Below are 15844 nucleotides of genomic sequence, written 5' to 3'. Positions count from 1 at the left end.
CCTGTCCCGCTGATCTGTCTGGTCCACTGGCTGTGCTGCCCTGGGTAGGGGAAACTGTGTGCTGTGGTTTGGGGGGAAGGCTTGATTCTAAGCTCAGCTGGCAGACGCTTTGCTCGGGTTCCAATTACCCCTCAGACCTCTCCTAGCACACACGGCGTCCCTCTAGCTGCAATTCTGCAGCAGCTGTGCCCTCCATGAGTGTTAAACGTGCCTGCGTTTCCTTCTCCCTGCAGGTGCTGTCTCCGGGAGACCTCCAGACAGGTCAGTCTCAAAGACTCCCCTTGCCCCCTTTGAAAGCCGTGACACTAACCCACAGAACCACACGAATCCAAATGTCCACAATGGAGGCCTCGGTGGTTAATAAGAGACTGAGCTGAGACCATCCTGACGCTCATCATGAGCTGAGCTACCGATTCATGGGGCCCACCTCAGACGAGTCCCTGAATCTCTTTGTCCGCTACTCAGTCTGACTGGGGAACGAGACGAGCAGAAGTGTCACTGATGTCCTGGCCCTTCTCCTACGCCAAAAGCCAGGTGCTGTCTGTGGACTGAGCTTTTCTGGGCAAATCCCCAACATGGTCAGGAGCAGGATCTGGGCGTGAAGACACGCACTCTGTGCAGCCTTCTGCAAGTCGTGTCACTTCAGTGCCTCAGTTTCCCCACACATACAGTAGGGAGCCTTATACTCGCCTCTCTCCCCAGGGTGGGGTGAATGAATTAGCGAACACGCAGTTGATGATGAAAAGTGGTATGAGCACTAGGAATCACCAGCTCCAGATCTCCATCCAAGAATGGAGAGACGAGACCCTTCGTTTGCTTTGTCCTTTCCCAGTCTCTTTTCATGAGTTAACAACACCGGCCGGGGAAGAGTCATCTCTGAATCTCCGCTCGTGAGAGTTAGCAGGGATATTCACCCCTGCAGGGAGGGATTCAACTCAAACGTACGGCCTCAAAGCCTCGGACCCAAACCAACTGGCAGGGGGTTCCCCAGCCCTGCATAAGAGCAGGGCCCCCCTTTGGAGCGTGGGCGTCTGGATCAGTTTGTTTGATCATAACTCGCTGCAGCGTGCACGTAGATGCTGCTGGCCACCTCTTGAGGTGTTTAACCCAGCAGCTCGGGCTGCAGTGCCTGGCATCTGATGCACTGTGTGCCCCTCTCCCCCCATCCACAGTTTGCATGTTCATAGAGGAAAGCCGCCTAGGCCGACACCACTGGAGACTCAGCCTAGCCCCACTGCTGCTGCGTGTAGCTACCACGTTGAATTGGGTGCTGCAGGACCCAACGGCCAGGAGCGGGGAGTGGAGCTACATCACGGTCAAGGTAAGATCCACATCGCTTGGAGGTTATAGTCTCCTCTGGATGCCTGTACCATGCTGAAACTCCCACGAGCACTAGGGGAAGAGAAGGGGTTAAAAAACCCAAACATTCATTGGAATTTGGTGTCCTCCCCCGTAAGACGGCAGGACTTAGGGGTTGGAAGAAAAAGTTCCCCCTATGTTGGGGGGTGGGGGGAGGTGCATAGTCGAACTGTTAAGAAAAAGATCTAGCAGGTGACAGAGGGTTGCGCTTTATCCTTTTTCTTCCTCAGACCTGCCTGCAGCTTTTCCAGGCGATGTCAAAGGAAGTGTCGCCTCTGGTGTGGAGCGAAGCCGAGAACAGTGAAATCGTGCAGAGCATTTTGGGATCTTTGCTGCAAGTCGTCATGGAGCAGGTGATTATAGTCCAGGCAGCTACCCAACCATGGCCCAGATGAGACAGCAGCCAAGCTGCTGCAGAGAGTTTGAGCCCACGTGAAGCCAGGCCAGCCTGGATCTAAGGGGAGAAGTTGTCCCCGGTTAGAGAAATAAGGATAATGCTTTACCTGTTCAAAGCACTTTCCAACGTTATCTAATTTCACCTCTCAGCACTCCTGCCAGGGAGGCAAGTTTTATTATCCCCACTTTACAGTTTCCTCGGGGAAACTGAGGCAGAAAACATAAGGCCAACATTTTCAAATATAGGCACCTACACAAAAGTTGCCTGCTACGGAGAGGTGCTGAGTATTCACAGCTCCCATGAGGTTATGGAGGGGGAACACTAACTGCACTAAAGTGAAGCCACGATAGAATGCAGTGATAGTGCCATGCTAGGTGACAGCTGCTGGTAATGGGTGTCTCCACCTTTTCCAGCTGGAGACGTACCCATGCGTACATCTGTACATGTGTAATACACGTGTTTCAGTATGTCCATGTACACTGCCGCATAAGTGTGACTGCAGTGGGGCAGGGGGAGTTGTGATGAGAGGGATCCAGTCCACCCTATGTGCTGCAAAAGTGCAGCATACCCCCAGTGGCTTTGTAAGTGCCTTTTCTTTGCAGGGAGAGGGGAGGGCATTAAGTGATGTTTAAATGGCTTTGTAAAGACAAGCTTTTTAAAGGGTGAGTTTCCTCAGACAGCTAACAAGGACGCCCGCCTGCTGGCCGGCACTGCCGTGAGCATGTTGGTGAACACTGCTGCTGAGCCAGAGAGAGGGGCCAGAGCCGTGCTGACTCTTTTCCAGCTAGTCGACCAAGGTGCGTGCTTGATCTTCAGTAACGATCCTTGTTAGCACTAGATCTCAAGGTGCTTTCCAAAGGTGGGGAAGTGACCTGCCCAAGGTGACAGAGTCAGTGGCTGAACGAGGAACAGATCACAATTCCCTAGAGGCCATTCTGCCTTCCCAGGTGAAGGAAGGGGAGGAAGTCTCCAGCAAAGCCTAGATATGGGGCTCTCGGACCATGGGGCAAGGCGGCACAGTAGGTTACATGCACCGACCTTTTATTTCTGCAGATTGATCCCCTCCCACTCTGGAGCAGGCAGCGTACGCTGCATTTGGCGGGTTCAGCATGATTGGGAGGCTCTGCTCAGGGGAGGCCCTGTGTTGTATGGGCCATATTTCTGCGCTGTCTGCTCACGCTGTGCCTGGCTCTGACCTGTGCTACAATTAATACTAATGGGTGTGAAGGACTAAAGTTAACCTGAGAAACAAAAGGCTGATTTGCAGTTTGAAAGTCAGTGTCTGGATAAGTCTCTGCTCTGTCCTCACTTGGTGATTTTTCCCTAGGGCCAGGAGAGCTGAGATTTGGAGAACTCAAGGTGGAGACGTCTGTCCTGAGTTCAGACGGCTTAGCGAGACTGGTGCTCACTAGGGGTTTATTAACTTGCTGCAAGAAGGAGATCCTGAGCTGCCGGCTGGACAGCTTCCCACCCCGGGTAGGAGAGCTCTAAGTTAGAATGAGATTCTGTTGGGGAATGCAGAGGACAAGCAAACTGGGCTTTGGGCAAAGGGTTTAGAAAAACCTTTACCTGTTGCTGGGTGTTGGCTCAGCAAGTACTTGGGGTGGCTTTAGATACTGGGGGGGAGGTGCACGCTAATTCATTGCTGAGCAAGCCAGTTCCATTTACTTGGATCTAGCTGCACCAACCTGCACCAGCAGCGAGTTTAAGCCCTGACAGTTGGCAAAGGCCTTACACTCCCGCCAGGCATGGTGTTTAAATGTAGTTGTTGCCAGGGGGCCTTTGTTTCCCTGATCAGTATGGATAGATTTGTTTCCCCAGGAGAATCTTGGAAGTCAAGCTGTGCTGTGAGTAACCCTTTCAGGAGCGGATATAGGCATGAACACACCACGGGGGAATCAAGAGAAGAAGAATGCTAGAAGTCTGTTAGCAGCACCATGACTGTTGCTATTGCTGGTTCACCTGCTGTGGCCAGGGCCTTAGCTGGGTGGAGGGGGAACGTTCTGTGTAATTAATCAATCCGCTGCTGCCATATCAGCTGTAAGAAGGCAAAGTTCAGTGGCTCAAGCGCCAAAGAGTAAAACTGCACGTGAACAGATCGGTGTTACTTGGTGTCATGGCAAAGAGCTTTGCAGGAGGAGTCCAAGAGAGAACTGAACCTGCCCAGCTAGGGGGCATGTGGGGAAACCTCCGCGGATTTCAGCGGAGCCCGCCCTGGCTGAAGGCTGTCTGACTCAGCGTATTTACATAGTGCCCATTGCTGTAGCAGCTCGGCCTGGCTCTGGTGATGAAAGCTTCCTCACTTGAGACCCCTGCAGCTCCCCAGCTGCAATGGGGGAGCAGGGGGACCCCCGCAGCTCTCCACCATCCCACAGCTGCCCAGCCCCTTCCCATTTTATCGTGGATAGTTTTAGTAAAAGTCAGGGACAGGTCACAGGCTTCCTTGAATTTTTCGTTATTACCCGTGACATGTCCGTGACTTTTACTAAAACTATCCATGACAAAAATCTTAGCCTTAATTATGACCTAGCAGGTCCTCTTTGAAGTTCTGGTGTCTAGGAATCTCTTCTGTCAATCAGCAAGAAAAGCCCAACACCACAAATACAGTGGTAGCTCAGCTGACAGCTATTGCTTAACACTGGTGTATGCCCTGCAGGCTTGTCTCTTGCTGGACGTGCTGTTTCCAGCTGTCTGGGCTGTGAGCGAAGGGCAGAAGGATTATCATTACTACCGTTTCCAAGGTAATAAAGATCTCCCCCCCACCCCACCCCAGCCTGGGCCCCTTAGTACCATCGTGCTGTAACGCACACGCTTGCCTTAATCTTGCTTTGAGCCCCTGCTGCGTAAGGTACATTCACAGAGAAATCTCAGGGGAAATGGTGTTCAGAGAGGCAGGCGTTTGCCTGCTACCTGGTTGCCCACTCCAGCTGGGAAGAGCTGTGGGAGGTTTTGCTGTTTTGCCTGCTGGAAGAACTCCATACTAGTCTGTTCTGTGCTTTCAGTTTTCTCCCTCTGGCTGCAACGTATCCTGGAGTGTCTGCCCGAGATCTGGAAAGTCAAGGAGAGCCGCATGCTGGCTGAGAACTCTGAACTGCTCCACAGACTGAGCCAGTTCATCTGGAACAATGCAGAAAGCCCGGTAACGCACCCAGCCTGGGGGGGCATAGCTCCTACAGGCCACACCCTCTTCCAGGGCAGCCAGAAATCTTCCCTTCTTCCCCCCTCATCATCCCCGTCTTTCACTTGAAGAGAAGTGCACAGTGCAGCCTGGCTGGATTTTAGTCTGTCCCTACCTCATTTCACATGCACTGGGAGCAGAATATACCGCATAGTAACTAGGCAGGGTTGCTAAGATACGACTGACCTTGCATTATAGGGCTGGGCGCATTGGCCTTGCCTTTTCCTCCTGGCTGACGCGACGTTCGGTCAGTGCTGGCGCTTTGCGAGGAGAGCCCAGCTGTCTTGCAGCTTGGCAGAGCCAGACTCCAACAGCCATGTTCCCACTGAACAGTCCCGTACTGAGCAAGCCATCTTGTCAGGTTCATAAGGACAGCTTTCCATTGGCAAATGCCGTTAAGGAGCCCTAACTGGGACACCGTGGGGCCGATTTTACCAAGCCCCATCAGGCTGCTGTGTTGGGTCCCCTGCCCCCATTGCTGGTGGCAAAAATGGGACTACTTAATATTGGTGATCATTTGCCACAGGACAGGCAATCCCTAGTGACAGATAAAGGAGGGTGGAGGATGTTATAAAGCCCCTCTAACAATTTCTGCCAGTGAGACATGATGGAGAATCTCTTCTTAGTTTGCATTTCTTTTCTGGTTGTTCAGGTGGAAGGGGCGTCAGAGTTCATACATAGCTCCTTTCAACATCTCCTGGAGATCTACCGCCTGGAGTGCCATCGCTTCGAGGACCTGGAGAGACCCCTCTATGAACAGTTCCTGCAGAGAATCATCACAATGCCCTGGCAGGTCAAAGCCAGATATTTCCCCCTGTGCGCCATTCTCCCCTACGTGGGCACAGAGAAAGTAAGGAAACCTGGTGGGGACATGCAGTGTCCAAGACACTTACCGCGTGGGTGGGATGAGCGAGTGCTGCCCACAGAGGGACAGGTATTGCGTGTGCCAGGCACAGTTAAGAGAGGAATGGAGGGCGTGATGCAGATGCCAAAACATCCCACAAAGGGCTAGATGAAAACCAGACACACCAGAACTTGTACTGGCCTGCGAGTCCTCAGTCACTGCTTGAAGAAAGGAGGGGCACATTGGTACACACAATGGGTTGAGGATCTGCATAGAGAGCTTGTGCTTGGATAACTTGGGTCTCCCTGCGGCCTCCATCAAAAAATCAGAAAGATTGATAGTGTGTGCACCTTGCACCCTAGGGGATGGGATGCAGGTCGCTCAGCCATGGGTCATAGGCCCTATCCTGCTAATAGAGAATCTCTTCTGGTTCAAGTGTTAGCAGCCTGTGTTTTTGTTACTTCCCCTGTGGGACCTCGTATATCCAGCTCTCTTATGCATTGGCAGAAAAGAAATGGTTGGATCTCTGCCTAACTGTGGCCCCCATAGCCCCCAAGATCCACCACAAGGAGATTCTCAAGGGCATGAGCCACTGCCCCTCCTACCAACCACCCTGCCTTTCTGGATGCCAAGACACGTCAATGCAGAGATCACAGCAGCATTTTCCTGCCCCATTGTGGTCTCACTAGAGATGGGCACAGAATATTTTGCTAAGATTGTCTTTGGGTTACTGGGGGTCTTCTGTTTTGAACCCAGTACTGCTGTTAGGGTGTTCCCAGTCTCTCGGACCTGGTAACCGGGAGCCCCAGGTTAGCTCTTTAGCTGTTGCACAGAGAATAGCCAGCTCATGAAAGAGGACAGAAACAATACATCAAATGCGATAGGTAGCTTGGGAAAATTGGGGCTGGAACATGCAGCCTTTTACCACCGGGTCACTGATTTGAATGCAGCCTTAGTCAAAAGCACTGATCACTGTGGTATCTCAGCATTGCTTAGTGCCACCAATGACCAGAAATTACCACCTGTGTTGGGATCCACCCCTCCTTGGTGGGGAAGGCAGCTCGTCCTCCACTATCATCATACAGCCTTTGTTTTAGCTACTAATAAGATGAGCAAGGCTTGTTTCCTTGGTGCGTTAGGAGAGTTCAGGGGCTGCCTGAAGCAAACAAGGACCCTAAAGTTATTTGGGGTTTTCTAGGTTCTGGATACCTACAAGGATCTTCCCCAGCACCTTCTGAACTGCCTTTCCACTAACCACCTGTGCCCAGCTGCATCAGACGTGTATAAAACCATTTTGCAACAGCAGCGCAAGCACTGGATTGCGGGAGAGGAACCTGGCACAGAGGAGGAGCTGGCTCAGAAGTGGGCACTGCACTGGCTGCCCACCCTGGCCAGTGCTTTGACCTCTCCCATCTCCTTCCTTCAGAGCAACGCTTCCAACTACCTTCTTGTCTGGACTTTGCGGCTCTTCCCCGCCTCTTACGCTTTGCTTGCTGAGAGCTGCAGTGGTGGGGACTCTGCCCACCTTCGGGCGTGGGTCGCCCTGCTGAACGGCCGCAAGATCATCACCGGGGCCTTGCCCCTGGATGGGGAGACTTTGGAAAGGCTCTGCTGCTGCTTGCACTCCAGGGAGGAGAACATTCGCCTAGCAGCTCTGGGTCTCCTGTGTTGCAGCCCCAGGACCAACCAGGCCTTGTCAGAGGTGGAGGTCCGTCTACTGAAGGAGTTCTTGCCACTGAACCTGAACTGCGACTCGTCCTCTTTCCGGCAGCTGCTCCAGGCTGCAGTGAAGAAGGCTCTGGTCCGGCTGAGGGACAGCGCCCTCTCTCAGCTGCGCAGCAAGATGCAGAGCAAAGCTACTGAGCGCTCCGCCAGCACGGATCCAGAAGGAGCACTTGCACAAGCAGTAGGTGAGTGAGCCGTTCCTGACATCTCACTCCAAGCCTCTGGTCCCTGTAGGCTCCCATCGCTGCTTAACTTTTCCTCTCTGCTCACCTCAGCGGCCTCCAGCATTCACACATAAAGCCACCACCTGGCACTACCCTTTTGTGGCCCACTTGAGCTGGGATGCGCGTAGGGAGCTCTGGTGGGTCGTGCAACTGGGCCTGGACAGTGGGGGTGGGGCAACTTGGACCTTTAATGGAAGTTTTATTCTGCCTTCTGGCACCAGGCCTTGTGATTCCACCGCTATCTGCCAGGACTGCTCTCTTCCAAGCTCCAGTCCTGCTACCGCCGAGCCAACCAGCAGGCGTGTAACTCAGCAATACCAACTCTTGTGATTTGATCATTAATTTCAGTCTTTGGTGTTTTTTCTTAAAGCCTCAGCTCCTGGAGTCATGTGACTGAGACTCTCAGCTTTTATTTATTTTTTCTAGCCTCCCTGATTGTGAAGAAAAGCTGGGAAATGTGACCCCCTAAAGGCTCAGAAAGCAGATGGCAAATAAATTGATTGGGGGGAGGGAGATTATAATTTTGTTAATCTCATAAATGTGGGGGGCTTGACGCCTGATGTTAGAATGTTTGGCACTGGCAGTACAGGTGACGAGGCTGGGCCAACATCAGTGGGTCAAACATTTGGGTTCAGTTGGGATAAACACCCTGAAATTTGGACACTTCTCCACATGTCAAGAGTCTGAAAAACTGGAAAGCTTACAGAGGAGAGGCAGCGAGGCCTAGTGGGTTAATCCAGGACTTGAGAGACCTGGGTTTTATTCCTGGTTCTGCCATAGGCCTCATGAGCAAGTCACTTCATCGCTCCGTGCCTCAATTTCCCCATCTGTAAAAATGGGGAGAACAATACTGACCTTCCTGTGTAACACGCTTCGAGAAGTGCTATGTAAGAGAGAGGTGTTGGTCGTATTGCAACAGCCTGGGGTGATAGGACATTTTGGCATTCCTGGCCCAAAACCGAACTGTGTCTGAACATGTCAGCATGTCCAGAAATAAAGTTCCTTTCTCCAAGTGGTCTAGGCTGGGGGGTACTTTCTCTGAACATAGCAAAACAGAGTGTGAACCAACGTGAAACTCATGAGTGGGTTTTCCATTACCCAGGCTGAGCAAAGAGTCACCCTTAAAAGCAAAAAGTGGATTTTCAAGTAAAAAAAAATCCTCCGTGGAGTTAATCTGAAGCAGATAAACTGGCTAACGTGTATGTCGGTGCTTTCTGTGGGACAGAAATCAAAGCCACCAGCTGGGTGTCACAGGGCTGGCACAGCTGACAGCTTTTCCTTTAGCCGCAGTGGCAGGGGCCTGTGCTTTTGGAGCAGGTGGATCCAAGTCCTAGTCCCTCTGTTGTCACAAAGTACCAGTTGATCATTAGATGCTGAGAAGCCCCTCGGTAGCCATGCACTTTCCCACCTTATAGTCAATCTAGTGCACCCTCATGCTCCAAAGGGCTCGCCCTGCCCTCCCTCTGTGCACTGCTCACAAGTAACCAGAGGTGCTTTTTCCCCCCCATGCAGATTTTGTGGAGTGGCTGCTGCAGTTAAGCATTTCCTTTCTGACCCCAGGGTCAAACTACCAGAGGAAGAAGACTGCCCTGCTGCTCCTGGCAGCGGTGCTGGAGACCTGCACCGACACCTGGAGCCCCGCCAGGAAGAAGGGGCAGCCTCCACGTGGGTAACAGCCGGCCACCCCTGAACGGAATGAGCTCTGAGTAGATTCCTCAGCCTGTCTGCTGCTGACCCCCGTCAGCAGGGTGGCCACATTTAAATGCCCTCGTGGAATGGCCTCTCCATGTCATGGGAGGTTGTAGTGATTTGGGGGCGTGTGTATCAAATCCAGAAAAATATCCTGCAGCCTTTTACAAACAAACTCCTCCTACATGCTTTGGCCCTCAACTCCGGGGGCTGCTGATGAGCAGATGGGAGTCTAGGCCCCTGGAGGGGTTCGGGTGGGGGGAAAAAAAAAAAATCAAGAGCCTCTGACATTTTATGAGGAATGTTGGGGACTCTGCATTGACCTGTCTATGATTAGGGCCCTACCAAATTCACTGTCTATTTTGGTCACTTTCACAGTCATAGAATTTTTAAAATCACGAGTTCCATGATTTCAGCTATTTAAATCTGAAATTTCATAGTGCTGTGATTGTTGGGGTCCTGACCCAAAAAGGAGTTGTGTGTGGGGGGGTGGGTCACAAGGTTATTGTAGAGGGGGCTGCGGTACCGCTGGCAGTAGTGTTGCCTTCAGAGCTGGAGAGCAGCGGCTGCTGGCCGGGAGCCCAGCTCTGAAGGCAGAGCCGCTGCCAGCAGCAGCGCAGAAGTAAGGATGGCAGCTATGGGATTGCCACCCTTACTTCTAGGCTGCTGCCTGCAGAGCTGGGCCCTTAGTCAGCAGCCGCCGCCACTCTCCGGCCACCCGGCTTTAAGGCAGCAGTGCAGAAGTAAGGGGGACAATACCATACCATGCTATCCGTACTCTCTGCTGCTGGTGGGGCACCGCTGGATGCCTGGCCAACAGCTGCCGCTCTCCAGCCCCCCAACTCTGAAGGCAGCAGTGCAGAAGTAAGGGTGGCAATACCGCAACCTCCCTAAAATAATCTTGCGACACTCCTGCAACTCCCTTTAGGGTCAGGACCCCCAGTTTGAGAAACGCTGGTCTTCCCCATGAAATCTGTATAGTGTAGGATAAAAGCACTCAAAAGACCAGATTTCATGGTCTGTGACGCGTTTTTCATGGCTGTGAATTTGCTAGGGCCCTACCTATGATAAGCTCCCATGTGTGTGAGATGACACAAGGCTCAGTGGAATGAAATCTTTACCCACCCAAGGGCTCATTTGATAGAAACTAGTTTGCAGCCCCCAGCCCAGTTAACTTTAACTTGCACTGACAGCGCATTGTTGCAGCCATACACTGTGTAGCAGAAGCTGTGTTGGGTACTCTGCTGTCCCGCATTCCCTAGCACAGGGGAGCCCTTGAGGTCGGGGACAAAGGTTCTGCGGCAGCTGCATGACTCTGTACAGGATAAAAAGCCCTTCTTTCCCAGCACTGACCGCAGAGAATAAACCAGAGTTGTTATGAACTAGCAGGACCCGTTTTCCCTGCTGCTTGCCACCACCCTTTCGATTGAGCCCAGCCCTGACCACAGTTACTGCCTACATCTCACCGACCTGCCTTTCTGTCACCACAGAGAACATGGCGGCATTGTTGAGCTGGGCCAGGCAGAAGGGCTGCTGGGACTTTTTCTCTAGAAGCAACTTGTTGGCAGTGCTGAGCTGCTTGCAGGACAGTACGAATGAGGTAAGCAGCCCTCTGTCCCCAACACTGCCACAGCTTGATGTTGTGGACAGCTGGAATGAGTAACAAGCTGCATGGCGTGAGCAGCAGGAGTGGCCCGTTTACCTGAACAGAAGCAGGGGACCCTATCAAGATTGGGCAGGGACAGCGCTGGGGACACTGTCCCCCTCTGTAAAGAGCCAGATCTGGCTGCCAGCTTTCCTGGCGCACGGTGCTGCTGGGAGCCTGTGTTCTTAGGCTCTGTCAGAACCCCCATAGCCTCCCACCACCACGTCAGTACAGAATAGCCAAGTAAGAACGGGTGCCCCTTTTGCTTCCAAAATTAGAGGTCTGAATGGGCTCTGTTGGCTCTGGATTCCCAAGCATCCTGCTCCCCAAAGCCTCTCTGCTTCCTCACCTGTGTCCTGCCATAACCTTCCCCTCTCTCCACCCCCCTCCTCTCTTGGCAGGTCCGAGAGCTGGCATCAGAGCTGCTCATCCGCTACTTCCCACCGGCTTTCCCAGAACCCATTGCTGTGGCTCTGTTTGAGCGTGCCCAGGAGGCTGTGAGCAGCCCCAGAGTGCAGGAGGCAGAAGCCGGAGCAGTGCTGATGAAAACCATCCTCCAGAAGTACTGACTGGCTTGTCGCTCTCGTTTACTCTAGAAAGGACTTAGACAGGGAACATGTGGGAAGGAGACCAGGAGAACCGGTAGTGTGTACATAATCCTGTCTGTCCACACACACGGCTCACCATGACTTGCTTAGCTGACTCCCGATTCCAACCAGTTTGATATCACTTACATAGCACTCAAATGTCTTTCCAGTTACTCTGATCTCAGACTCTGACAGGGCATCAACATCCACCCGCTTGTTTAATCCTCTGCCTCTGTGATCCCAGAGGACAGATCCTCATGCCAGATATTGTCTGAAGTATCTGTTTAACTGAACAGAAGGATCCTATCAAGATTGGGCAGGGACAGCGCTGGGGACGCTAGCCTCCCACCACCACATCAGTACAGAATAGCAAAGTAACAACCCTTAGGGTTAGTCTGAAGTGGGGAGGTTTAGGTTGGATATTAGGAAAAACTTTTTCACTAGGAGGGTGGTGAAGCACTAGAATGGGTTACCTAGGGAGGTGGTGGAATCTCCTTCCTTAGAGGTTTTTAAGGTCAGGCTTGACAAAGCCCTGGCTGGGATGATTTAGTTGGGAATTGGTCCTGCTTTGAGCAGGGGGTTGGACTAGATGACCTCCTGAGGTCCCTTCCAGCCCTGATATTCTATGATTCCCAAATGAAATAGAACTACTTGATTTTGCTCTCTCAGCACTTCAGCATACCCCCCTCTCCCTGACCAAATAGATTTCTCCTGCTTCCTTTGGGAACAGTACTAACATCTGTCTTAGCATTAAGGATGTAGCATTAAAAAAAAACAAAAACAAGAAGTAGCTATGAAGGGAAACTATTAATATTTCTTACTATTCAGAGGGGTTATTTATAATTCACCTCAGCAGGACTGGAGGCCAGACAGCAGCGGCCCGTGATCTGAAGTAACCTTACAAAGTTTGAAGGCGATGGTGTGTTACAGTGTTAGGACACAAGGCCTCCAGCCCTCGGCAATGAGTGAGGATTGTCACTATGGCGATTAGGCGAGGGCTCCCTCTGAGCTTTGTCAATGGTGTTAGCATCTGCCTCCTTCTCCTCCAGGTCAGACGGCAGCACCTTGAAGAGACTATTCCCCGAGGGGAAAGCAGCACCAACTCTGCAGCACCGAGGCCTGTGCTTTGCTCAGTATCTTCTCCGCATGTTGCAAGCTCACTACGCCATGGCTTGTCAAGACCTGCTGCAGGCAGCGAGCAGTAACCCAATGCATGGTGCGTCCTCTGGCATTGTGGGGAAGGAGACATCAGAGCCCCCATGCCCCTTCTCTCCCCTGCAGTCCTGTCAGACTACAGCTGTGTCATGTGATGGATCAGGTCTGTGATTCAGCAAATCATGCAGCCAGTGACTGGCCTGAGCACAGCACAACTAACTCCACTCCCAGATACGACAAAGAGATTCCCTGTGGCCTTGGACAAGTCCCTTCACCTCTCTGCCCATGTCCCCAGCTGGGCTTGGGGCAGCCCTAGCTATGTCACACAGGCCTAGTGAAGATTGGCGAGTGTTTTGAGACATCCGTTGGAGATGAAACAAGCTGTGTATTTATGGGCTGGGGCAAAGGGGTCGAGCTTGCTGTGGAATGGAGAGCTGAGGTGTTGGCTACTTGTCCGTGGCGCTCTGGCTAAATTTCCAAGCGGCTATTGACTTTTCCCTGGCCTCAGATCCCCCACAGCACAATATTCTTTCCCCTCTTGTCCCAAACGTCAGCCCCGTTTCCGCACGCTGTTAAACAGCTCCTGTCGGAGTTATGTCTCTTATCTAGCTGGCACGCCACGTCTCCGGGAAGGGATCTTGACTTCATCCCTGGCCCTCTGTCAGTACTGTGCGGATATCATCTAGGGACAGCGGTTCTTTGCCACAGGCTGCCTTTAGCTCTCACTAAACTTCAGTGACCCAGCTCATTCGGGGGATTGTATGGGAAGGGAACATGCAAGCGTCCGGCCCTGTGATAACTGGAGTGTTATCTGTGTAGGAGTGATGGCGGCGCTGCGGAGGTGTCTGCTCGAGGTACCGGAGGGGGCAGTCTCTATGCTGAAGGGAGAGCACGTGCAGAGCTGGCAGGAGCTCCTCAGCCATTTGGTGACCTTGCTGGGAGACATCAGCACCTTCCTCCTGGGGGTGCTCCAGAGCAGGCAGGGGCCCAACGCCAACCAGCCAGGTGAGGAAGGGTTCCCAGCCAGCCCACCCCACGGTGTCGTGCCCTTTCAACTACGCCTGCCTTAAGTGCCAAGAGCTCTTAAATTGTGGATTGCAGAGAGCCGGCTAGTCACAGGTGGTCTCATTTCCAGCTGCCTCTGCAGCCCTCCAGGCTCTTCTTTCCAAAGAGCCGGTCTGCTAAAGCCACCTGCTTCCTCTTGTTTCCACCGGACTGCCCCTAAAAGAGGCTGCTGCACCATAAGAGGAGGAAAGGGGACTGGAGTGGCCAAGGAGAGGAGGAATGCCCAGGGCAGGATGACACAAGGTAGGGGGCCCAGCAGGAGAAGGGGCTCAGGTAGCCAGACAACGGCTAGGGCAGCAAGGGTTAAGGCAACCCAGTGACAGTGGAGAAGGGGCCCAGGTGGCGGAGAAGAATGAGCAGGAGGAGAGAAGAGCAGACCAGGGGGTTGGGGAAAAGTGAAATAAAGGGCAGAAGGAGACAGCAATGGACTTTAAGAAGGAACACAGCACTTTAAAAACAACACAAACCTGAACACACAACTGCAGTTACAACAGGGATGTCGTACAGTCACAATGGGAAAGCAGGGAGGGCCCACAGGATCATGGTTTGGAAGGGTGGGGTCCACACCACATCCTCTCTGTAGCTACTGGCCATGCTATGGAAGTTTGAGACTCACACACTCACACTCTCTCTCTCCCTCCCCCCCGCCCCCAATCAGAAGATCATGGATTTGATCCTTCTCTCAGACTTAAGCAAGACCTCAGGTGACCATCTACCTTTATAAGGCCATTTCCATTCTCCTTTCCTCTGGATTCCATACCCATAGCAGGCTCTGCTCTAACTCCCCGTCCATTACCTACGCTGTGGCTAAAATAAATCTGCCTTCTGCTTGTCTTTTTGCAGCTGCTGCCCCTTCATTTGCAGACATGGTAAATGCTATTGGCTCCCTTATCATGCTGGGGAAAGGCCTGGAGCAGCAGGATGGGGAGGACTCCATCTTGCTGTCCGAGGAGCACAACCTTATCCTGACCTGCTGCTGGGTCTCAGTGAAGGTAAGGAGCTTCCATAAGCGGCCTGAAGGGAGCTGAGACCCTGCCCGCAGAGTTCTGTCAGCAAGAGGCTTGGGACAGGGGAGGCAGCCAGGACAGGGGACACCTTTGGTTTGGGAAGCAGGGGAAGTATGCAAGATACATATTCCTCTCCTGCATCCTCTCTGTCACTCTAGCTGAGAAGTGCACTGCGTGAACTGGGTCCTCTGCCAAAGAAAACCCAGGCAACTAAAGTGTGTGTTTGTTTTTTTTTAAAGAATTCCCTTTACAGCTTGCCCTAACCCCAGTGCTGGAATTCCCCCTTTTCACACTCAGGGGGAACAAAAAGGGCCCTTTTCCCGGGCATCAATCTGATTTCCTCTGTCAGATAAATAACAGGCCCAAACTCCTTTACCCCAGGGTTAAATACAAGCCAAGACAAACTCCCGGTTGGTGTGGACAGATCTGACTCACCTGGCTTCCTCACTATGGCGCGCTAGTAGTTACTGCCTCAATGTCATTGCTGCCTCCTCCGTTTAAATAGTTGACTGGTTTCCTGGGACCCTAATGGGCTCCAGCTGCTTCAGGTCCCGCCCCATTCCCCTCACCTCTCTGCCCCAAACCCTGAGTCTTCCTGATTCAGCTCCTGTACTGCTAGGCCCAGGCACCAGCTGGGGAATGGATCCCTTCCTATATAGTCTTGCAATAGGATGGCTTTTTAAATGAGGGCAGTTCTTCCAAGCATTTCCTGCTGTTGGCTAGTAAGAGAGAGCACCATGGAACCTTTGGAACAATGTGCCAGCTGTCTGTCTGGTGTCTCTATCACTAGAGGCGTCTGTGTAATTCTCTAGAATCTCTGGCCCAGATCCACAGTGCTGTTTAGGCACCTAACTCCCATTGACTTCACTGAAAGGGGGGAGCCTAAATACCTCCGATGATCTAGGCCTAGATGAAGATACTTAAACGAATGAGAACTCTGCTGCTGAGTCGTATTGTCACAGGGAACAC

At 52.4% G+C, this 15844-nt stretch overlaps 1 protein-coding gene across 2 annotated transcripts in view; it reads left to right on the top strand.

Moving 5' to 3' along the window:
- Positions 1–15844, top strand: part of LOC117887876 (thyroid adenoma-associated protein homolog) — a 39450-nt gene that overhangs the window by 6951 nt on the left and 16655 nt on the right. The window contains exons 4-18 of one of the 2 annotated variants that reach the window (XM_034790588.1): positions 234–261; positions 1173–1321; positions 1590–1712; positions 2433–2553; positions 3084–3232; positions 4413–4497; positions 4759–4895; positions 5587–5784; positions 6977–7688; positions 9288–9392; positions 10907–11016; positions 11463–11623; positions 12698–12864; positions 13623–13808; positions 14712–14860. In XM_034790588.1, coding sequence (XP_034646479.1) covers positions 234–261; positions 1173–1321; positions 1590–1712; positions 2433–2553; positions 3084–3232; positions 4413–4497; positions 4759–4895; positions 5587–5784; positions 6977–7688; positions 9288–9392; positions 10907–11016; positions 11463–11623; positions 12698–12864; positions 13623–13808; positions 14712–14860 — 2580 coding nt within the window. Of the gene's footprint in view, positions 1–233; positions 262–1172; positions 1322–1589; positions 1713–2432; positions 2554–3083; positions 3233–4412; positions 4498–4758; positions 4896–5586; positions 5785–6976; positions 7689–9239; positions 9393–10906; positions 11017–11462; positions 11624–12697; positions 12865–13622; positions 13809–14711; positions 14861–15844 lie in introns of both variants that reach the window. The other variant, XM_034790586.1, reaches the window with a different exon arrangement.

Source organism: Trachemys scripta, chromosome 15 (assembly GCF_013100865.1).
Source record: "Trachemys scripta elegans isolate TJP31775 chromosome 15, CAS_Tse_1.0, whole genome shotgun sequence".
In the NCBI taxonomy this organism is placed as follows: Eukaryota; Metazoa; Chordata; order Testudines; family Emydidae; genus Trachemys; species Trachemys scripta.
The sequence above is the reverse complement of the archived record's forward strand: the minus strand, read 5'-3'. Positions and strand labels throughout refer to the sequence as shown.